Source organism: Alexandromys fortis, unplaced genomic scaffold, assembly GCF_014885135.2.
Source record: "Alexandromys fortis isolate MF-2015 unplaced genomic scaffold, M_Fortis_MF-2015_v1.1 scaffold_88, whole genome shotgun sequence".
NCBI lineage: Eukaryota > Metazoa > Chordata > Mammalia > Rodentia > Cricetidae > Alexandromys > Alexandromys fortis.
In genome coordinates, this window is record NW_026067961.1 from 5,738,317 (window position 1) to 5,761,494 (window position 23,178).

At 46.0% G+C, this 23,178-nt stretch overlaps 1 protein-coding gene across 2 annotated transcripts in view; it reads left to right on the plus strand.

Annotated features, from left to right (window-relative positions):
* Ube4b (ubiquitination factor E4B) overlaps nucleotides 1-23,178 on the plus strand; it is a 99,470-nt gene that overhangs the window by 13,439 nt on the left and 62,853 nt on the right. For both annotated transcript variants that reach the window (XM_050153345.1, XM_050153344.1), the window contains exons 2-4: nucleotides 9,156-9,342; nucleotides 20,825-20,960; nucleotides 22,930-23,017. In XM_050153345.1, coding sequence (XP_050009302.1) covers nucleotides 9,156-9,342; nucleotides 20,825-20,960; nucleotides 22,930-23,017 — 411 coding nt within the window. The remainder of the gene's footprint in view (nucleotides 1-9,155; nucleotides 9,343-20,824; nucleotides 20,961-22,929; nucleotides 23,018-23,178) is intronic.

The following is a 23,178-nucleotide window of genomic DNA, read 5'->3' on the forward strand; positions in this document are numbered from 1 at the left end:
CTTGGAAAGGTTTTACAGTGGCACAGGCGAACTTTCAACCTCAACTCACTGTCCCATACTGCCAATCAGCAAGGGCAGCCTCATTCACGTATAGTTTCCTGTCCCAATACCGGTCACTCTGCCTTGAATGGCCTGTTCACTGATGTGGCTCCCACCAGAACGTAGACTCCCAGCTCATGCTCATTTTTAGCCCCTTTGTCTAGTTTTTAGCACAGGGCTGGGCACAGAGTGGCCCAGGACAAATGTTTGTTTGAGTGCATGGGTGGACAGAACAAGACAGTGTGTCTCTTTGTGTCCCCAGTGCTTGCCTTGTGTTAGTGCCTTTTGTTTTGGGTTTATTGGTACATTAAGGTGCTATGGGTATGTTGAGGGGATACTTAGAAGAAACCCTTTCATCAGAGTTGTGATTCCGATCAGATACACCTATGTTTCCTTAGGACTGGCTGTTTGGGTGAGCCTCTCCCCTTGTGTGGGTGACTGGGGCGCTGGCTCCTAGTGGTGTTCTTCCGCTCTCTGGGGTCTGTGCAGTGTGGCACTGTCTTTCCTGAAGGTTGACTTGTAAACATTTGATAATGTTGGTGCTCACCCAACTTCTAACAAACCTTGGGTCTGAAGTAAAGCCATCGGCAATACTGGCCATGATGTAGTAGGCTTTTAGCAAACTGATCCTGTTATTGTGAGGTTGGTTGTTACGGCTGAGGATTAAATCCACAGCTTTGCTTGCATCGGGTAAATTCTTTATTACTGCGCTACATCTCCAGCCTCCTCTCACCACTTTTACAGTTTAAAAAGTGTCACGATGTAGCTAGGCTAGCCTCTGTCTCCTGCCTTAGCCCCCTAAGATTACAAAAGTGTGTGCCATGCACGAAGGCCCAATGTCGTACACCTCATTTCTCCTATTTGTTTGTTTCTTATTTAATGTGCACTGGTGTTTTGCTTGTGTAAGAATGTCGGATCCCCGGGAACTGTAGTTACAGACAGTTGTGAGCTGCCATGTGGGTGCTGGGAACTGAACCCGGGTCCCGGAAGAATACTCAGTGCTCTTAACTGCTGAGTTATCTCTTCAGCCCCTATTTCTCCAATCTTAGTAAAACTTTTGCATTTTATCATGTACAATACTATTTTGATCCTGTCTTTAAATTTTTTTTTTTCTTTTTTTAAGACAGGGTTTCTCTGTGTAACTACCCTGGCTGTTCTGGAACTCAAAGAGATCCACCTGCCTCTGCCTTGTAAGTGCTGGTATTATAGGCGTGTGCCACCACTGCCCAACAAGATGTTTTTTATATGGATGTATTGCCTTCATGTATGTATGCACACTGCTTGCATACCTGGTGCCCATGGAGACCAGAGGAGAGCGTCAGATCCCCTGGAACTGGAGTTAGAGACACTTGTGAGCTGCCATGTGGGTTCTTGAATCCTGGTCTTCTGAAAGAGCAGCAAGTGATCTTAACTGCTTAACTGTCTATCTTGTTTTCATGAAATATGAATTATACATGAGGCCATAACTTACATAAAATGTCTTTTAAAACTATAATCCTGCTGGGCGGTGATGGTGCACACCTTTAATCCAAGCACTCAGGAGGCAGAGGCAGGGGGATCTCTGTGAGTTTGAGGCCAGCCTGGTCTGCAAAGCAAGTTCCATGAGAACCAGAGCTACACAGAGATACATTGTCTCAAAACCAAACAAGAAAAAAAAAAGAGGTGTGTTTGTATGTGTGTGTTTGTGTGTGTGTGTGTGTGTGTCTGTGTGTGTAAAATCTTGGGCCAGATAGCTTTGCAATAAAGAGCACTGATTGCTCTTTCAGAATACTCAGATTTGATTCCTAGAACCCACATGATGGTACTCACAACTCTCTGCAACTCCAGTACCAAAGAATCTGACCCCCTCTTCTGGCCTCTGATGGAAGCAGGCACACAGGTGGTACACAGACATACAGGCAGGCAAAATACCCATATAATCTATACATACATACATACACACACATATATTTGTCTTATAGTATTAGTGTTTTTTTTTTTTTTTTTTTTTTTAAAGCTAGGAACTTACTATAAAGCTTAGGCTATCCTTGACTTTGGGATCCTCCATCCCCAGTATTATAGTATAATTTTTATCTGTAAATACATATTAGACTGGCACATCAGCTATTTAGGTCTCTTGTCTGGGGTTTCTGTTTTGTCCAGTTCCTGCAATCGTTAAGTCCCAAAGAAATCACATAGAGGTCTACATTAGTTATAAACTGATTGGCCCATTAGCTCAGGCTTCTTATTAGCTCTTATAATTTATATTATGCCATTATTTTATTATATGTTAGCCACATGGCTCTGTACCTTATTCGGTGGGGGAGTCACATCTTGCTTCTTCTCTGATCGGGTCAGTACTGCGGAGGAATAGGCTTCTTTCTTCGCAGAATTCTCCTGTTCTTATTGACCCCTATTAGACTTCTATTTCCTGTCTGGTTGTCCGTCCTATTCTTCCTGCCTGGCTATTGGCCAATCAGTGTTTATTTAAGATGTAATTGACAGGATATAGACCAATGTCCCACAGTGTAGGTCAGTCACAAATAGTGTACAGATTGCAGTTTTTCTTCTCCCTGAGTCAGGGTTTCTCCATATAGTCCTGGCTATCTTGTAAATCACTCTGTAGACCAGGCTGGCCTCAAACTTAGAGATCCTCCTGGCTTTCTCTGCCTGCCTAGGGCTTGGATTAAAGATGTGCACTACCACTGCCTAGCTCAGACTACAAATTTTCAGAGATAATAAAATATATTTACAGAGAAAAAAATTAATATATGGATGTCCTAATGTGGAAAATTAATTTTGGGAAGGAAATAAAAACCCCCACCCCATTACAGATGTAAGCTCCTGCCCAGTTTTTGTGTGGGTGCTAGGGAGCCAGGCTCAGGTCCTTAGAAAACATCCTTTCCCCAGTACTCTTAAAAAGGGTTGTGCTGGCCCTTATTGACACATTCTTGTAATTCCTCTTGGAGAAGCTGAGGCAGGAGTACCACTGAAAGTTCAAGGCTAGCCTGGGCTACACAGTGAGACCTTGTTTCAAAAAAGCAAAACAAGCTGGGTGGTGGTGGCGCCTTTAATACCAGCACTTGGGAGGCAGAGACAGGTGGATCTCTGTGAGTTCGAGGCTAGCCTGGTCTACAAGAGCTAGTTTCAGGACAGGCTCCAAAGCTACAGAGAAACCCTGTCTCAAAAAACCAAATCAGGGCTGGAGAAATGGCTCAGTGGTTAAGAGCATTGCCTGCTCTTCCAAAGGTACTGAGTTCAATTCCCAGCAATCACATGGTGGCTCACAACCATCTGTAATTAGGTCTGGTGCCCTCTTCTGGCCTTCAGGCATACACACAGACAGAACATTGTATACATAATAAATAAATAAATATTTAAAAAAGAACATAATTAAAAAAAAAACCCAAACCAAACAAAAAAACCAAAAGACAAAAGACCAAAACAAAACAAAACAAAAAAACAGAACTGAGGGTGTAACTTTAGTGGGAGACCTCTTACCCAGGTTTAACCCCAGCACCAAACAAAACCCCCTAGGGAAGCCAAAGATGGTGGCCAAATCTTAATCCCATCACTAATGAGGCAGAGGCAGGCGGGCAGTCTCTGAATTAATAGGCTGCCTGGGCTACTAACAGTGCAGGCCAGCCAGGACGACATAGTGAGGGTCTGTCTTAGAAAATAAAAACCCAAAACCCAAAACAACCAAATGAACTAACCAGGAGCAGTGCGGTTAAGCAGTTTCTTTTTGGGGCTGTCCCCTACCATGTGATGTCTTCAAGAGGGGTCTCTGGATGCTCCCGGTCTCTCCTGCATGCTCTCAGCTAACGAAGGTGATGTACCCTATGGCAGCTTTGTTACACACTCATTATTGTCCTGGAGCAGAACCTAAGCCAGAAGAAAACAGTATCTGAGCCTCAAAGAGATCAAAGAGCAGAAAGATGGAGATGGCTCTGGGCTGAAATGTATCAGTGTGTGATGCGTGTCTCTGAGAAGACTGTTTCACAGGTCTCTAGGAGACAGTGGTCATTTGTTCAGCAAATGTTTGCCAAGCGCTCTCTAGATGAGACATTGTTAAGGCTGCTGAGGCTGAAGAAGTGAACAAAATAAACCAAACCCTGCTCTTCCCGAGTAAACAGATGCTAATCGAGATGGAGCTGTACAGCACCGTATTCTTATGCTTACTGCGATCCCGGTAGACGTGGCTGCAGCCCAGCGAGGTTGTGGCTAGACCCAGCTAGAGGGTCACTGGCTTTGAGGCAGACTGAAGATGAAGCAGTATTTGCTCAGCCACGGCCTGTGGTTACTGCTTTATTTTCAGGTCAAGAGATGAAGTACTTCTTCTCTCCTCTTCCCTTTCTTCCTCCTCTGTCCTGGGACTTGGGATGCTGCTGCCTCAGCCTCCAGAGTGCTCTGATTGCAGGAGTGTGTCACCACACCGAGCTCAAGGGCTTTTTGAAAAGTTTGTAGAGCCCAGTGACTGTCACCCTTCCTAATGCTGTGACCCTTTAATACAATTCCTCATGTTGTGGTGACCCCCAGTCATCAAATTATTTTCATTGCTACTGTTGTGACTCATAATGTAAATATCTGACATGTAGGATATCTGATACGTGACCTCTGTGAAAGGTTGGTTTGCCCCCCAAAGAGGTCATGACCCCCAGGTTGAGACTGCTGGTCTAGAGCCTGTGAGATGGATCAGTGGGGTGAAGGATCTTCCCATCAGGTCTCATGATGGGAGTTTGATCCTCGGGCCTCACATGGTAGAAAATGAGACCCTTGTGCTATGTGTGTGGTGTGTGCAACCCCTCCCTCAAATCAAATGTTGATGAATATCATGGAAAATCCCCCACCTTTTGGGTCTTTTGGGGGACAGGGTCCCATGTAACCCAGACTGCTCCTGAATGACCTGTGTAGCCAACTGATGACCTTGAATTACCGGTCTAAGTATTAAGCCTTTATTGTTGTATACTTCTTTGTGCTGTACTGAGGCAGAAGTGTGTGGTTTTTTTTTTTTGAAACTAGGTTTCTCTGTATAGACCTGACTGTCCTGCTACTCTCTCTGTAGACCAAGCTGACTTTAACTTTGAACTCACAGAGATCCACCTGCCTCTGCCTCCTGAGTGCTGGGATTAAAGGCTGCACTACCATTGCCCAACCTTTATAGGTTTATTTTGTTTTATGTGCATAAGGATATTTTTAACTTAAATTTCGTTTCATGTACATGGGTATTTTGCCTGCTTGTATGTCTGTGTACCACTTGGCATGCCTGGAGCCTGCTGAGGCCGGAAGAGGGTGTCAGTTCCTGTGGACCTTGATTTGCAGGCTCTAAACTCTTGTCAGCCATTCAGGTTTTATGCAGTCTGTCCTAGTTCAGCTGACTTTATATCTTTATTTGAGAAAATAAATTAAATAACACATTTAAAAATTGTAAGGAAGTGGATGGTGATGATACACGCCTTTAATTCCAGCACTGGGGAGGCAGAGGCAGGCGGATCTGAGTCTGAGGTCATCCTGATCTACAGTGAGTTCCAGGATGGGCAGGGCAAGAATCCTTGTCTTGAAAAATCCATAACCAAAACAAACCGAAGCAAAATCCAAAAGCCCTGTAAAGAACAGCATTAAAAGTAACTCTGTGGAGACATGCAAGTTTTGAGCTTGTGTCCTTTGGCTCAGTGGGTGAAGGTGTCATGTGGATGCTGGCAGTCGAGCGTGCATCCTCTGCTCGAGCAACAGATGCTCTTAACCGCTGAACCATCTCCAGCTCGCTTGAGTTTTTTCTTTTTAATGGTCTTAATCTTTTTTTAGAAATCACGCCTTCCTTAGTCCCAGTTTTAAACATGCTCCCTTCTGGGCAAAATACAAGATTTTCAGATCTTTCTACTTCGTTTTTTAAAGTCCCCAGTTCTCACTAAACTTGTGGAGAAGCGGCCAGCAATAGTCTTGTCACAGCCTGGGTGCTGGCCTGCCCGGAAGCCCCTCCACCATGTTAAGTAGTTGTCCTCTCTTCATTTAGAGTTTTAATAGTCTCCCTATGTATCTCAGGCTGACCACAGAAATGCTCTGCCTCAGGCTCCAAGAGATGGGATTGCGGGCATGCTCCTCAGCCTCCGGCTGACCTGAGTTTCTTGCAGATACTTCATACCGTAATTTAATTCAAACTCTCCAGTACCCTTCCCTCCGTGCGTGCGTGCGTGCGTGCGTGTGTGCGTGCATGTGTGTGTTGAAGCCTGCAGAAGCAAAAGGTTAAGATCGAATCAGTTATTTTTGTTTATGGCTCTGTATTATTTTTATTATTATTATTATTATTATTATTATTATTATTATTATTATTTTGAGCCAATTTCACATTGAATCTGGAGCTTGCCATTTTGGTTGGCCAGAGAAACTCTGGAAACTACCTTTCTCCAGCTTCCCACTGCTGGGATGGATAGAGATACAAGCTGCTATGACCGTTTGGGCTCCAACAGTTATTCCCCACGTTCCCCACGACCTGGCACTGCAGGTACACGCCTCCTGCCTGGCTGCCTTGCTTGCTTGAAGAAATCTCTTGTATTTTCAGTTTACAGAGTTTTATCTTCATGTAAATAGCCAGGCCTGAAATCTATACTTTCTGGTACTTCTTACCTCACTTCCAAAGAATGACCAAGTTCTGTTGTTGTGCTCATTAAAAAATGTCTCTGAACTTGTCCTTTCTCTTCTATGTCCCCATGGCCAGGGTGGTGTTTGTCCCACCTTGGTGCTGTGGTGCCGAGTGGTCGTCCGTCCCAGTTACTCCCTTGCATGCACACTTCATTAGTCTTTTCCTTGCCTTCCTGAGCAAGTCCAGACCTCAGGGTGGTAAGTGATTTTGTCTCAGCCTGCCTGCTCTGACTGTGGCTCAGCTCATCTGGACACACTTGCTTTTGTTGGGGAAGCAGTGTGGGTTCCTGCAGATCCACCTGCCTCTGACAGTGCGTCTCCCTCCTTCACCCTGACTGCTTTCTGGGTCTTGGATAAAGATACCCAAGTCAGATGTAAGCATAGCTCAGGCTCTTGAATGTGCTAGTTGTTCACAGTTGTCCCTGGGAGGGGTTAAATACGACATTAGTCCTCAGTGTAAGAGAGCCCAGTAGTGAAGAAGGCGAGATGCTGCTGTCCGCACACTGCCATGCATCTCCGGGGGATGGAGACCAAGGGAAGACAGCACAGCCTCCTGAATTTAACAAGCCATGGGATTTTGTTCAGGGATTCATGAGTCCTCTCTTCTGAGATTTGGAATGGAAAGATGCTTGAGTCACAGCATCAGAAAGAAAGCTGAGTCACGCTCTGAACGCAGGCCCTCATGCTTGGTCAAGCAAGAACTCTGAATTTGTGCTGTCTCTCTAGCTCAGTGGTTCACAGGGTTGCAACCTCCTTGAGAGTAGTGCAAGCCTTCCACAGGGTGGCATATCAGAGATATACATTATAATTCATAGCAGGCGCAAAATTACAGCAATGCAGTAGCAACGAAAATAGTTTGATGGTTGGGGGGGGTCAGCACAACATGAGGAACTGACTTAAAGGGCTGCAGCATTAGGAAGGCTGGGAACCACTGTTCGAATTCTCCTAATCTTGTTCTCAGATGATTTAATCCAGTTAAGTAAACCTAAACTAGCTACTATGTGAGCTGCTCAGGTTTAGGGTGAAGGGAGGGGCTGGTATGTCTGCAGCACAGGCAGCAGGAGGAGCTGCTTCGTTTTGGGCAGAGGACTCAGGACATTTCCTTGGTCTGAGAGTGATAAAAGGAGCAGGAGTCCTGCCGTGAGAGAGTGACACACATCCTAGGTTCAAGTGAGTTTGTCCTTGTTACCGTTTGCCGTAGTTGAGGCTTTTTATCTTCCGTATTCCTGGTAGGAGTGTATCCAGGGTCTGGCTTCTTTCTGTGATGCCCGCTCACATCCAGCAGTTGTCGTACTGGTGCATAGCCCGGGTGAGGGGTGGTGGTGGGTGTTGGGGGGGTGGTTTGTGACCCTCTTGCCTAGTTGTCAGTCACCGAAATGGGAAGCATGGCTGTGATCCGCTCTGTGTATTTTCAGTCCTTGGTAGCTGGAGTGCTTGGGGAAGAAAGGCAGACTATATTTTCTTTTTGATCATATGTAAAACAGCAAGAAAAGCAGCCTAAATATTTTGCTCTTGAAGCATATAAAATTTATGTCTTTTGTTTCTCCTTTTGGATGAAGTTGACTTTTATTTTAATTCTTTTGGATTTATTTTTATTTTGTGTATGAGTGGTTTTTTTTTTTTTTTTTTTTCTGTTTGTTTTGTTTTTTGAGGCAGAGTTTCTCTGTAGCTTTGGAGCCTGTCCTGGAACTTGCTCTGTAGACCAGGCTGTGGGCATTCCTCACTGAGCCTTGTCTTGGCTGCCCAAGCTTGAACCCACATGAAGCCAGACGCAGTAGTGGGCCCGGTGCTTGTGAGGGCTGCAGTAAAGAAACTGCCTGGAGGAGCACTCTTAGGGGAAGATTTTTTTGTGCGTAAGAGAGAAAATAGCCAGGCCATCTAGAGGAGTGCCGAGTGGAGAAGAAAGCAGCCTGGACATGGGCAGGCTAGAGAAGTTGGAGAGCGGGGTGGGGTGGGAGACAGCAAGAGAGTGTGGGGCGGACAGATCATACAGATTACATGAGGCCAAGTAGCTGGAGGGGAGGGACTCCTTTTGGGGATAGAAAACCCGTCTTATCAGTTCCTCAGGAGCTCTGACTTTTATCTGATCACCAAAAATACTGTAGGTCAGTTTGAGTTTATTTCTAGACATGCAGGGGTGCGAAGTGGGGGGTGAAGGGTTGCGGTGGCTGAGACTTCACAGATTCCCTAGAGGAAGGGAGGGCAGCTTGCAGCGGGGAACAGCAAGACCCAGGTTATACTAGGAGAAGGTGAGGGCTATGGCTTGGGATTGGCCTCGGACTTCTCACGTTCAGACTCACCTGCACAGCAAACACAAACCAAAACCTAGAGTACTGGCTTTGCCTCCTGACTTTTCTCAGTATATTGGTTTCGAGGACTGTTGGGCTGCTAAGCCTGGGAATGGTTGTTGATGTCTTTAGTACATGGATGTCATTGTTCTTACAATGTTTGTTATCTGCTTTTAGTTACAGAATGTCCTCTCTCTTTCCCTTTTGTAGATTCGCCGGAGGCGCCTGGCACGACTTGCTGGTGGACAGACCTCCCAACCGAGCACCCCGCTTACGTCTCCCCAGAGGGAAAACCCTCCGGGACCTCCAATACCTGCATCAGCCCCAGGCCCTTCCCAGAGTCTTGGTCTCAATGTCCACAACATGACCCCAGCTACCTCCCCCATAGGTGCAGCAGGTGAGCCTCAGCCTCTGACCTGGAAGCAGTTGTACCTCTGATGTCATCATCCCAATGTTACCACACAGATTAAAACAATCAGTGGCCTAAAGGTCACTGCTGCGTATTTCACTGTTTCAGTTCATTTTGATAGTGACCGGAGAAGACTTGCAAAGTCATTCCTCTCCCAACCCCCTCCCAGCTCTACCAGCAGGCTCAGGTCTGGCCTTTGGAGCTGGCCAAGACTGAATTTGAGTCTCCTGGTTTTGTGAATTTGGTTGATGTGTCTCTCCTCCACCCCATTCCTTCTCTAATAGCATGTGCTTTACCCCAGTCCTCTGTCATCTCTTAATGTACTCTAGGGGCTGGGGAGAGAGCTTGGTGGGTGATTCCTGCATACGTGTGAGGACCCACATTCTTATTCTCTGGACCCTTTTAAAAACTGGTTCAGAGATTCATGTCTGTAACCCTAACACTGAGTAGGCAGGGACTTTTAAGACTCATGGCCAGCCAGTCTAGTCAATAGGTAAATTCTAGGTTCAGTGGGAGGCCCTGTCTCAAAAAAATAAGAGGAAGACAGCCATCATCGACTTTGGGTTCTTTTTGAGACAGGGTTTTTCTGTGTAGCCCTGGCTGTCCTGGAACTCACTCTGTAGACCAGGCTGGCCTCAAACTCACAGAGATCTGCCTGTGTCCTGCCTCCTAAGTACTGGAATTAAAGGTGAGCGCCACCACCAACTTTTGACTCATGCTCGTGGGCACGTGCATGCACTCAGAAACAAACAAAAAAATTGTTTGCAAATGCAAGATTGAAATAATGGTCAAATAGCGACACTCTTGTCTTTGGGCTGCGTTGGCACAGACTTTTCCTCTAAATTACATCGGGTGCCAGACATGCTGTGGATGGCAGAGCACCTGCCAGCATGTGTGAGGCCCAGACGTGCTGTGGATGGCAGAGCACCTACCAGCATGTGAGAGGCCCAGGGTTCAGTCCCCAGCTCTCCAGGAATCAGCTCCACCTGTATATTTGTAGCCGTCTTCTGGGGAGCTGCTTAACTCTGGTACAAGTTCTTTAAAATAAATGAGCTCCTAGGTGGGCAATGTTCAGGGTCTTTTCCTTCTTAGGAAAAGATGATATCCACTCACACGTGTGCCTGGATGTATTTTCTCACATGACACTTCTATCAAACATGGTAATCTTGTAGTTTTCGCAGTTACCGAGACGACGCAAAGGTGCTATGTAAGCTGTTTGTGTCGTTTATAATAATCTGATCTCCAGCTCTGTGAGCTCTGCCGTAGCCACCCAGAAGCCCCCTTTCTCTTGAAACCTAAGAGCATTTGCAGTTTCTGTTGCCTTGGGTCCTTAACCCTCAGTGGCGGCTTCTCGGTGTGGATAAACTGTCCATCATTCTTGTAGTGACAACAGGAAGAACACCTGTGTGAGCGCGTGGGCTGATAGCTGTGGCAGTTTGCAGATAAGCATTCAGGATTCCGGGACTAAGTTGTCTTTTCCTTGGGAAATGTGCTCATAACTGTACTGCCTCCTTGCTGTGTCCGGCCATCCCTGCAGTTCTGGGATTTGTTTTTCTTGCTAGGTTGTAGCACAGTTGTGGTTACATCCGTTTCCCACCTACTGTCTGCCCCCTGCCCTGGAGCAAGGCTGGAGGAGAGCTCACACAGCCACGTGGTCTGGCCATCTCATTTAGAATCCATGATCACAAGTTTAAGTAGACCCAACATGTCCAGGCAGCTATGCCATGCTTCCCTGTTTACTTTTCCACTCTGCTACCAAGTGTGCAACACCTCATTCTCCATGCACACTCTCAGTGTGTGGAGGAAACACACATGCAGAAGGGAGCCTGTATAAGCTTCATCATGGCTTCCATCTGGCCCCTATTCTTGGTAGGACACACTATGCTGCCTCATCAGTGCTTGTACTTGTGATACCATGTCCTATCACCGCACAAAGCTTCGCTTCTCATGGCTCCTTTTCCTTCTAGTCTGGGGAGGTTTTGTACCCCAGGTGAGCTTTCGCTAGCTGAGCCAAGACATCGCAAGCATGTGCACAGTGAGGTGCTTCTCCCTTCGACACCTGTTAAATGGAGCTCGTTTCTCCCATTTCTCTGCAGCTCCCACACATCTCCAGTCTTCTGGAGCAAGTACCCTGGTCCTCCATCTTTTGCTCTTGCACCCTGTGCAGACCTGAATGAGTGTGTGGTGGGAGCTCTGCTGAGTCCGTTTATCTCTGTCAGCCTCACTTGGTGGCTTCACCCTCTCTGATTTGAAACACCGTTAGCTTTCAGAAGATGATCTTGTCCTGGTCCCCGTCCTCTCTGTTCTTTTTCAGTTCCTTGCAGGATTCCTTTCCCTCCCCTGATGTCTGCCAGCAGAATGCCAGGGTTCACTGTTTAAACTCTTGGTCTCTTTATCTTGCTTATTCATTTAATTGATCTCATCTTGTTTCTTGCCTTTAATTATTGCTTCCAATTTGATAACTTCTTAGTTTACATTTCCAGCTCTGACCTGTGTCTTGAACTTTAGACGCTAGTGACCCATTTGACTTCACTTTCATGTCTAACTGGCATCTCTTCGTTCAAACGTTAGAAGTGATTTCTGTGTGTTTGCATGTGTGCATGTACAGGTATATGTGCACATGCCTATTCCTGTGTGTGGAGGCCAGAAATGGATGTCAGCTGTCCCACCTTATTTTATGAGAACTTACTGAACCAGAGCGTGTGAATTTGTCTAAACTGCCTGGCCAGCGAGACCCCGAGGTCCTCCTCCGCTCTGGAATTGCGGCTGCGCACTGCTACCCCTCGCTTTATGTGGGTCCTGGAGATCCGAACTCAGGTTCTCCTGCATGCACGGCAAGCACTCCCAGCTCTTGAGCGTCGAGTTTAGGGGTGCTGAGATGACTTAGCAGGTAAATGTGCTTGCTAAGCAGACTCGATGACCTGAGATCAAACTCCAGAACCCATATAAAATTGGAAGGAAAGAACTGGCTTCACAGGGTGACCCTTTGACCTCCCTACACATACTGTGGTGTGAATGAGTCCCCTCCCCCATCATAATAAAATCAGGTTTTGATATTTTCTCATATCTTACCCAGACCTACAAACTAGAAAATCAAAATTAGGCCTGGCAAGACAGCTCAGCAAGTAAAGGTGCTTGCTGCCGATCCTGACAGCCTGAACTCAGTCCCCTGGACCTACAACACACACACACACACACACACACACACACACACACACACACACACAGAGTAGCAGCCACCACCCCCCCACTCCGCAAATAAGGTGATTCTTAAAAAGAAGAAATAAAACCCAAACCAATCAAACAAAATGTCTTTAGTGTCCTTTTCTCAGGAAAACTCTTTGGCCGCTATCTGAAATCGCACACATTCTAATGTAGCACTATTCCTTTCAGCTCTGACCTCCAGTCTGCTTGTCCACCTTGAGTTTTCTTGTTTTGATTTTGAGACGTAGTATTGTCTATAACACAGGCTGTCGTCAATCTTGAGATCCACCTGCTTTTACCTCCTTAGTGCTGGCTTTCCATGCCCACAGGACCATGCCTGGCTGTGTGCCCTGTCTCGTCTGCCTCCCCTGATGGGGTAGAAACTCCCTGGGTCAGGAAGTTGTACTTGTTTTTGCTCACTTTTGTATCCCCAGTGCTTCACCAGAGCCTGGCATAGAATTTAAGATGGGGTGAATTAGTGAATGAATCACCAAGAGGAAATGACCAAACAACATGGGCTTATGTAGTTTAAAGAAATTCCCAGAAATTATGACAGTTGTCATTTTAAAAATGAAGAGTTGCCAAGTATGGTATGCCTTTAAACCCAGCACTTGGAAAAAGGGGTGGGTATTTCTCTAAGAATTCATGGCTAGCCTGGTCTACATAATGAGTTCCAGGCCAACCAAGGCCATATAGTGAAATCCTGTCTCAAATATAAATAAGTTTAAAATAAAGAAAAGCTGACTGGTTGTGGTGGTGCATGCCTTTAATACCCATACTCAAACACACTCACCCTATACACACATACCCATACTCACACACATTCACCCTATACATACATACCCATACTTGCACACACACTCATCCTATACACATATACCCCTACTTGCACACACACACACCCTATACACACATACCCATACACACACACACACATACTCGCCCTATACACATATACCCATACTTGTACACACCCTACACACACAGGTGAATAAACATAAAATTTTAAGAATGAAAATGAAAAGTTGGAAGAGGCTAAGGCAGGAGGATCGTGAATTCACAGCCACCCTGGACGGTATGTTGAGACCATCTCAGAAAGAAGAGGGAAGTTGCCCTGTGGAAGTGATTGCTTGTGTGTATTCCCTGCCAACCTGAAAACTGGTCTAGAACCAGAGTTCTGGTATACAGCTGTGAAGGAGAGATTTGCATTTCAGAACGAAGAAATGTTTTCCCCTTTAGAGTTAAGTCTATAGGTCTGTGAGAGAGCACTTCCTAGCATGCGCTAGATCCTGCATTCCAGCAGCCCAGACACAACGCGTGTCCATAGAAAGCTCCATTAGTGTTAGCCGGCTCACTGTGGCTGTAAACAAGAAGTGTTCACGCCCTTGCTTCCTCCTTTTCTCTGCTGCTTATTTATTTACTTAAGATTTGGTTTATTGAGAATGGGTTTCACTATGTAGTCCTGGGTAGCCTAGAACTTGAAGAGTAGACCAGGCTGGCCTCTAATGTACGGAGACCCTCCTGCCTCTATCTCCTGAGTGCTAGGATTAAAAGTGTGGTTGTGCCTGACAAGATTATTTTAAATCATGTATGTATGTATGTATGTATGTATGTATGTATGTATGTGTGTGTGTGTGTGTGTGTATGTATGTATGTATGTATGTATGTGTGTGTGTGTGTATGTATGTATGTGTGTGTGAATATGTGCACGTGTGTGCAAGTGCCCACAGAGGCCAGAAGAGGGCATTGGGTCCATCGGTGCTGGACTTACAGGTGGTTGTGAGCTTCCTGACATGGGGGCTGGCCTAGACCAGGACCTCTACAAGAGCAGCAAGTGTTCCTAACCGCTGAGCCATCCCTCCAGCCCTTTGTTGGTCACCAAGCCTCATCCCAGCACATTCTCGTGAGTCACATCGGGGCCTGGGGAGAACAATGGTTTGGTTGGCCCCGTTAGAATCAAAGTAAGAGAAGAATTCCTCCTTTCCCTGAAGCCGGCGAGTCTGCCTCGCTGTTTCTCCTAAAGAAAATTTATCTCTGTACTGTGCATTTCCTTCTAAAATTAAAGAAGCCAGACAAAATACTTGAGATGGATATGGAAATATAGCCAGGGCCTATGAACCCCTCTGTGGAGGCCCTAACACTCCACCTGTGTTTCCCCCTCCCCCCCACCACCACCATGGGTCTTAAGTTCTGACCTTGTACACCATTCCCAGAGGCCTCTTAAGTTTTTCACTGAACTGCACTTTGAACCTAAGGATGGAGAGAAAAGAAAGCCCTTTAAGGAAGCGATGAATTCAGTTGGAAATCAGCAGAGGGTTGTTTGGGGCTGGTTCTCTAGGGATCCCGGCCATGTGTGGGGAGGTGAAGGCAGGCAGTTTCACAGGTAAAGTGGGGAAGGTTATGTAAGTTGTTTTGCATTATCATTGGCCACAGGAATCAATAGTAGGGAGGCCTTGGTCCAAGGTTGACTGGGGGAGTTGCTAGGCAACTGTCCTCATGGAAAGGCCATGGTTTTCTGAGAGTCTTTTACTGGCTTTTGTTAGGTGTGAGAGTGTGGGAGCGCCTCGCCTCGCTCAAGCCGTTCTGGCTTTGCCTTGGTCTGGGTTTGACAAGAAAGACTGAGTTACACGACACAGCTTTTGAGTCTCTTAAGGCCTGGTGTGTATTTGCTAGACTTCCACTGCCAGTGATTGCTGATTGTGCGCTTGTGTGGAGGCCAAAGGTCAGTCTGAGGTGCCAGTCCTCAGGTGCCACCCCCAAAGCCGCTGATTCGGACTGTATATAGTGTTAAGTCTGCCCTGGGCCTGGGAATGTAGCTGTGTGAAAGAACACCTGCCTAGGATGTGCAAGGCCCTAGTGTCAGTCACGCATGCTACCTTGTTTTTGTTTATTTGTTCTTTATAATTAGTTTTATTTGTTTATTACCTGCCGATCCCAGTTCCCCCTCCCTCCTCTCCTTCTGCTATGTATGCTTAGTTTAAGAGAGAGTCTCGTTGTGTAGCTCTGGCTGGCCTGGACCTCTCTAGACCAGGATGGAATTAAAGGCTTATGCCACCATACCCAGTCACAAAACTACCTAAAAATAAAATAAAATAAAATAAAATAAAATAAAATAAAGGGCTGGAGAAATGACTCAGAGGTTAAGAGCACTGGCTGCTCTTCTTGGGATCCTGAGTTCAATTCCCAGCAACCACATGGTGACTCACATATAGTGAGAACTGGTGCCCTCTTCTGACATGCAGGCAAACATGCAGATAGAACACTGTTTATGTAATAAATAAATAAATTTTAAAAATAAAATAAAAGAGCATTATTAACTTTGAAAGTGGGATAATCCTTGTATATTTGCTTCAGGCGTCATCTCATTCCCCGGAATTCTCTTGTTAGGCTTTATCTGACGCTTTGGTGTGTCTAGGTGTTGCTAGTGATGTGCCAAATGCTGTAACGTCAGTCATGCAGCCCCCACCGAGTATTTATTTCAGTCTTGCCACACCTTAGCGTGAACAGAAGTCAGAGCAGAGTCCTAGGGCAGTAGTGAATTTAACTAAGTGGAAGCTGTTCTTTCGCAGTGCGTTGCCTTTGCCTAAGAGTGGCACCAGGAGCGATAGCAGAGTGGTAATCTTTTGTTCTGTTACCATTTGCTGATACTAAAATCCTTTTTCCTCTTATACTTGGTTCAGGCTTGGGAAAAGGAAAGTTTTGCATGTGGTCTAGAAGCTGACTTGCAGCTGGGCATGCAACCAGTGGAATAGGCCTTGGGTTCCATTTGCTAAGGTAGAAACAGTCAAAATAAACAAATAAATACAAACAGCAGGGCATGGTTTTATGCCTGTAAACCCAAGGCTTGGGAAGCAGAGGCAGGAAGATCTCAAGTTTGTGACCAGTGGAGGCTACATAATGAGATCTGTCTGAGGAAGTGGAATAAACAAAAGCAAATCTGGCTAGAGGCAGAGACACAGGCCAGAGCCCCTAGGCTCAGGGCTGCAGAGGAACAGAGACCTGGAGGCTCCTCCTCTTGGTTGGAGCATTTCATTTTAGCATGCAGTTGTGTTTTCCTGGGGCCACATTAATCCCCTTGTGAATCCAGAGCAGGTGTCGTCAGTGTCTTGCTGGTGACAGGCATGTCTACGCCAGTTGTCTCCATAGTCCTGCCATCCCTGCTGTGACAGCCTTTGCAGCCTGATCTGGCGCCAGCTGTGCACGGTACTGCTGGCATTCCTTTACCCTGTTTGCAGGTGTTGTGAAGGCAGAGGAGCAATACTGAACACAAGAGCTCCTGGAAAATGTGTCCTTTTTGTGTGCATGCACACACAATTGTATACACAAACACCAGAAGACAGCAAAGAAAGGGGCAGAGATTTTCCTCCTTTATCCCCATCATTACACAGATAATAAACTGTGACACTAACTTAAATGACAGATTACAGAGTTCATGGAAACCTGCTTGATGCCGCTTCTATAAAGTTAGAAATAGCTCTCAAATTCCATGTGCGTGCGTGTGTGTGTGTGTGTGTGTGTGTGTGTGTGTGTGTGTGTGGCAGTAGGAGGATAACCTCAGATGTCATTCCTTAGGAACCTTCTTCCTTTTGTTTTGAGACAGGCTTTCGTAGATAAGACTTAAAACTCTGCCAAGTGGCTAGCTAGCTTCCAGAGAGCCACCTGACTCTTGAGTTCCTGCTTTCCCTCCACGAGCTCACAAGTGAGCATTGTGCCCAACCTTTTCTTCTTAAAGCATAGACCCTGGGAATTTGAACTCAGCAAGTTCTTTACTGTTTGAGCCATGTTCTCAGCCCCTTTCTTTTAGATTTTTTAAAAAATATTTATTTATTTATTATGAATACAATATTCTGTTTGTGTGTATGCTAGCAGACCAGAAGAGGGCACCAGGCCCCATTACAGATGGTTGTGAGCCACCATGTGGTTGCTGGGAATTGAACGCAGGACCTTTGGAAGAGCAGGCAATGCTCTTAACCTCTGAGCCATCTCTCCAGCCCTCTTGGATTTTTAAGAGTCTTGTTACTCAAACTCCAGACACTTGGCTCTGCCTCCTTAGTGCTAGGATTACAGCAGGTACCCCCATCATGGCATCAGAGAGCGTGATTTTACCTATAGAAGAGGGTGAATTCAGGGTTGGATGAGCTCTTTAAAATCAGCCCACATTCCTGTCTTTTATAAAAATATTCTAGTTTACGCCAGGTGGTGGTGGCGCATGCCTTTAATCCCAGCACTTGGGAGGCAGAGGCAGGCGGATCTCTGTGAGTTCGAGGCCACCTGGTCTACAAGAGCTAGTTCCAGGACAGGAACTACGGAGAAACCCTATCTTGAAAAATAAAAAAAATATTCTAGTTTATGTGTTTAGTTTATGCGTGGGGTGCTTTATTTGCGTGCATGTCTCTGTACCTCGTGGATGCCTGGTGCCTGTGAGTCCAGAAGAGGGCACCACATCCCCTGGAACTGGAGTTGGAGATAGTTGTGAGCTGCCATGTGGGTGCTGGGAATCAAATCCTGGCCCTCTGGAAGTGCCTTTAACCACTGGGCCATCTTTCCAGCCCCTCCCCTATTTTCTTTTTCTTTTTTTTTTTATATTTATTTATTATGTATACAATATTCTGTCTGTGTGTATGACTGCAGGCCAGAAGAGGGCACCAGACCTCATTTCAGATGGTTGTGAGCCACCATGTGGTTGCTGGGAATTGAACTTAGGACCTTTGGAAGAGCAGGCAATGCTCTTAACCTCTGAGCCATCTCTCCAGCCCCCCCTCCCCTATTTTCTAAACTCCACCCGGCCCCCTTTTTTGGGTAGATTTTTCAAGACAGGGTTTCTTTGTGTGTCCCTAGCTGTCCTGGAACTTGCTGTGCAGACCAAGCTGGCCTTGAACTCAGAGATTCCCCTGCCTCTGCCTCCCAAATCTTTGATTCCTTTTTTCTCGTTTGTTTTTAAAGGTTTTGGGTTCCTTTTGTCAGTTCTTTGCATTTATTTATTCATTTATTTGTGTGTATGTGTGTGCCTGAGTGTATGTGTGTTTACTTGCCATGCCGCATGTCTCGAGTTGGAAAGCAACATTTTACTTCTATTCCTTTTGAGGAATGTTGTTGCCGTGTTGGGTCGTCAGGTCAGGCTTGGCAGCAAGGGTCTTTTTCCCCCTGAGCCATCTCACTGGCCCTGGGGTGCTTCTGAATATTATCATTCATTTTTTTCCCCCAGCAAGCCTCTGTATGTGAGAGACAGGCAGACAGGCAAGCAGACATACAGACAGAGACAGGGAGAAAGGATCACCGGAACAAGTTGAGCAGTAAGTCGTCCTAAGTGGGCATTTGGTGTGGTTTGTATCCGAGCAGGCCTATTGCTGAGGAGCCGTGCTGATAGGGGAGGAAGGACTCAGCTAATCCCATTTTAGTTCCTTCAGCGTCTGCCTTTCCCAGGGTGTGAAGTGCCTTCCACGGCCCTCCCCAGCCAGAACCTGCCAAGAGCCGAGCCCCCTTGCATGTGTGTATAATCCATGTGTATTAAAAGCAAACATGGCATTCTGTTTCCTTTGCTTCATGTGTCCTTACTTTTAAAAGATTCGTTTTGTAAGTTGATAGGTGAAGGTTGTTGATGTCCACGATGAAGTTATGCTTGGGCTTTCACCTTAGTATCTTCGGAAGATGGGAGGTGGAATAAAAAAGTCTTAATCTCAGAGGTCACTTCCTCTACTCTGATTTCTCTAGCAGGAAGTGGAAGAGGGTGATAACTGCACAGGGAGGTTTCAGGAGAGAGTGACATTTTGTTTTTGCTTTCATGTGTGTTAGTCATGATATTTTTATTCTAAGTAAAACTGAAGGGGCCACCAACCTTTGTAAAATTTTAAAATAAGTAGATCATTGTGATGTTTAGAGATGGCTATGTGATTGATTGTGGGGCAGGTGATTGATTGTGGGGAGAACCCTGGTGTGAGCACATGTGATCGATTGTGGGGAGAACCCTGGTGTGAGCACATGTGATGGATTGTGGGGAGAACCCTGGTGTGAGCGCATGTGATGGATTGTGGGGAGAACCCTGGTGTGAGCACATGTGATCGATTGTGGGGAGAACTGGGGTGTAAAGATCTTTGAAGGGCAGGACAAAGTGAATTCAGATAATTCTTACAAAAACACTACAGACATGCTGTACTTTCAGTATGTCATGGTGCTTTGTTCCTATTATGTATAGTCTGTTATATATAGTACACTGTCCTAAATAAAGTTTTTATGTTGTGTATACCCAAGTCAAGGCCAGAGTCAACTCTCGAGTGCCTTTGTTCTACCCCCCGCCCAGACAGGGTTTCTCTGTGTATCCTTAAATGTCCTAGAACTCACTCTGTAGACCAATCTGTCCTAGGACTCACAGAGATCCGTCTGCCTCTGCCTCCCTAGTACTGGGATTAAAGGTGTGTGTCCTCACACCTGGCTAAGGTGATTTTTAAAGTTCTGTAACAAACAATTTTTAAGACATTGATGAGTAAAGTTCTCTGAGAAGTAGTCTGCCCCTCTGCCCTGATGCCAGTTTTATGTCACCGTAAGTAAGCTCTGTGGGGACAAGGATGGTGTCACTTTTTTATTTTCTCCAATATATTCCATCATCAAATGGCCGAATCTGTACGAAAGGAGATGGAGCGGTGAAGTTCTGCTGTATTTTCAACATGTCTGAGAGTCTCAGTTTTGTGGCAAAGTCGAAAGACCGGCCACAGACACCTCCCTTCCCACCATCTGGATTGTGCATGCACATTTGTTGCTGGCTCCTCTGCACGTCTGCCAGTTCAGTAATGCATCTTATTTCCAGTGCATTCCAGGAGTTTTTTGTACTGTTGGGTTGGTGAGGTGGCTAACTGGGTGAGACACCTGCCTTCAATCCGTGGAACTCACGTGGTGGAAAGGGAGAACGGACTCCTGTCCTTTGTCCTCTGACATCCACAGGTGGCACACACAGGTGCACACACCTTCTCTCTGTCTCTCTCTCACACTCATAAAATGTACTAAAGCAAAATAAAAGACAACTCGCTGTTTTGTCAGTTTGTGTCCAGGGCCACGGTTAGAACGTCTGAGAGTCATTCCAAGCACCACGTGTACCATGACTGACTGTATGTGATGCTGATGACAATCATGATCTCTTGCTGACACTCCTGGGGTCAGCTGACAGGAGTCCTCACCACCAAGCGTCGTGAGGGTGTGTGTGTTGCTGTTGCCTTTCCTCTTGGGCTTGCATTGTGTCACTTGGGCCTTTGTCTGTCTCGCCTCTCGTGTGTAGGAGTTGCCCATCGGAGCCAGAGCAGCGAAGGAGTCAGCTCTCTAAGCAGCTCACCGTCCAACAGCCTTGAGACACAGTCTCAGTCCCTCTCCCGTTCCCAGAGCATGGATATCGACGGCGTCTCCTGTGAGAAAAGGTAACTTGATACCATCTGTTCTCGCTGCTTCCCTGGGAGGAAGGGAAATCTGCACGCTAGTCTTTAGCCTAGTAGTCTGAAGTGACAACCCAGAGACCCCATGTCATTACCAAACTGAATCCAATTTTCATTCCTAGGTTGAGAAGTTTTTCTGTTCTGAATGAAATAGTCTTTATACGGTTGCCTCAGTCAAGTGTCTTTATGAGTTAGAGAGGTGGCTTAGTAGTTATAATCAAGTACCATCTCTCCACAGAATTTGAGTTCAGTGTCCAGATGCTTTTTATGAGACATAAGGTATGGATGATTAAACAAAATGGCCTCACAATAAACATGTGATACATGTGACTAGATCTCAGTGTGTAAATGATAATACCAGTGTGTGCAACAGTAGTGAGACAGAAATCAGAAAGGTTAAATGCAGCCACAGCAGGTAAGCCAGAAAGGCTGCTATCAGACCAAGCGCCCTTAGATTCTTGTGTTTACTATTTCCCTCTGTAGCCCTACCGTGCAGTACCAGAGTTGACCCTTCTTTCCACATTTTATGCCCTGGGCTTCCTTAATGTCACTCCTCTTGGGTTTTGGGGCCACTGCTGAGTAAAGGAAGAGTGACCTGAGGACTAGGATGGCGACACCAGGTTTGGTAACCAAGCTGCCAAATAAAGTGAGAGCTAGGGCTGGAGAGATGGCTCAGAGGTTAAGAGCATTGGCTGCTCTTCCAGAGGTCCTGAGTTCAATTCCCAGCAACCACATGGTGGCTCACAACCATCTATAGTAAGATCGAGTGCCCTCTTCTGGCCTGCAAGTATACATGCAAGCAGAACACTGTATATGTAATAAATATTTATTTAAAAAAAAATAAAGTGAGAGCTAGCATCGATTTTTGTGACCTAGGGAGGACTTCGGCCTGGGCAGAGTGCAGCCAGGTGCAGGATTCGCCACGCTACTCAGCAGCATGCACTTTAGACTCGTGAATTGCTTACCTCCGAAACTTCTAGTTTCAGTATTGGCTGAAGGACGCAAAGGCAAACCTTTGTGTGTCTTGTAACCCAGCTTCATGACCAGAAGGAAGCTTCCTGTGAAGAGTTTACCTGCAGCCATGGCAGCTCCAAGTGTGCACACACTTAGTAATATAACATCAGTGTGCCGTAAAGCGAATGCTGACAGGGTGTCGAGAAGCCTGTCATATGTAAAACCATCCTCAGGGGCTTCAGACGTGTCTTTTTTAGCCAGAAATAGATCAAGGAGAGGATGAACATGAGGAAGCATACATTAAGCAGTGCAGTCAGTGAGCTTGATCTAATTGAAAAATATAGGGCTCTATGTGCTCATCGGGTAGAAAGGTATGAGAGTCAGACACATAAGGGCCATGTGTTTTGACTTGTATATTAAGCCAGAAAATTAGCATAGAACTTAATAAAATACCCTGATACATTTTCGCCAAGGAGAAATCATAGTGGAAATTTGTATGGATCTAGAATTAGAGCAAGGCATGATGGGACCAAAGCAAGACCTGTTGAGACGTTTTGGTTGGCGAGACAGAGTGGCTGCCTGTGGAATAGAAATGAGTACCCCAAATGCCACATATTTGTGAGAATGAGACAAATGACAGAGCATCGTTCTTGTCGGGGTCAAAGGGATGATTAGTACCTGGTGCTGGACAGTCAGTGCAAATGACTCTGCTTGCAGCATGCATTGTTTAAAAATAGCACGTCCTGAAAATCCATCCTGCTGATAGCTTAGATTTTGAAAGTGATCTCAAGGAAATGATACCTTGGGGGAATGAGTCCAGCACGTAAGACGGACAGGATGCTTCCATGCCAGTACATGAGGGGCTCTTAGATTTTCAGAAGGGAACCAGTGTTATTCTGCTTTCCTGATAAATGCAGGTTGATATGTTAAATTTTGTCATAGCCTTGATGCTGGGAGTTTTAAAAAAGATGAAAGCCTTGTTTGTCTTTTGTACTTGAAGCATGTCCCAGGTGGATGTGGATTCGGGAATTGAAAACATGGAAGTGGATGAGAATGACCGACGGGAGAAAAGGAGCCTGAGCGAAAAGGTCGGTGGGGAGGAGGACGGCGCTCTGTTCCCTTCTGGCAGCTGCAGTCTGCTGGGTGGTCCCCGTTCCCCACAGAGTTCTCACTATGTAGTCCAGGCTTCCTTGGAAGTGTCAGTCAACCTGTCTTTGGGTTGGGTCCCTGTGTTTTCGTTTTGTTTGTT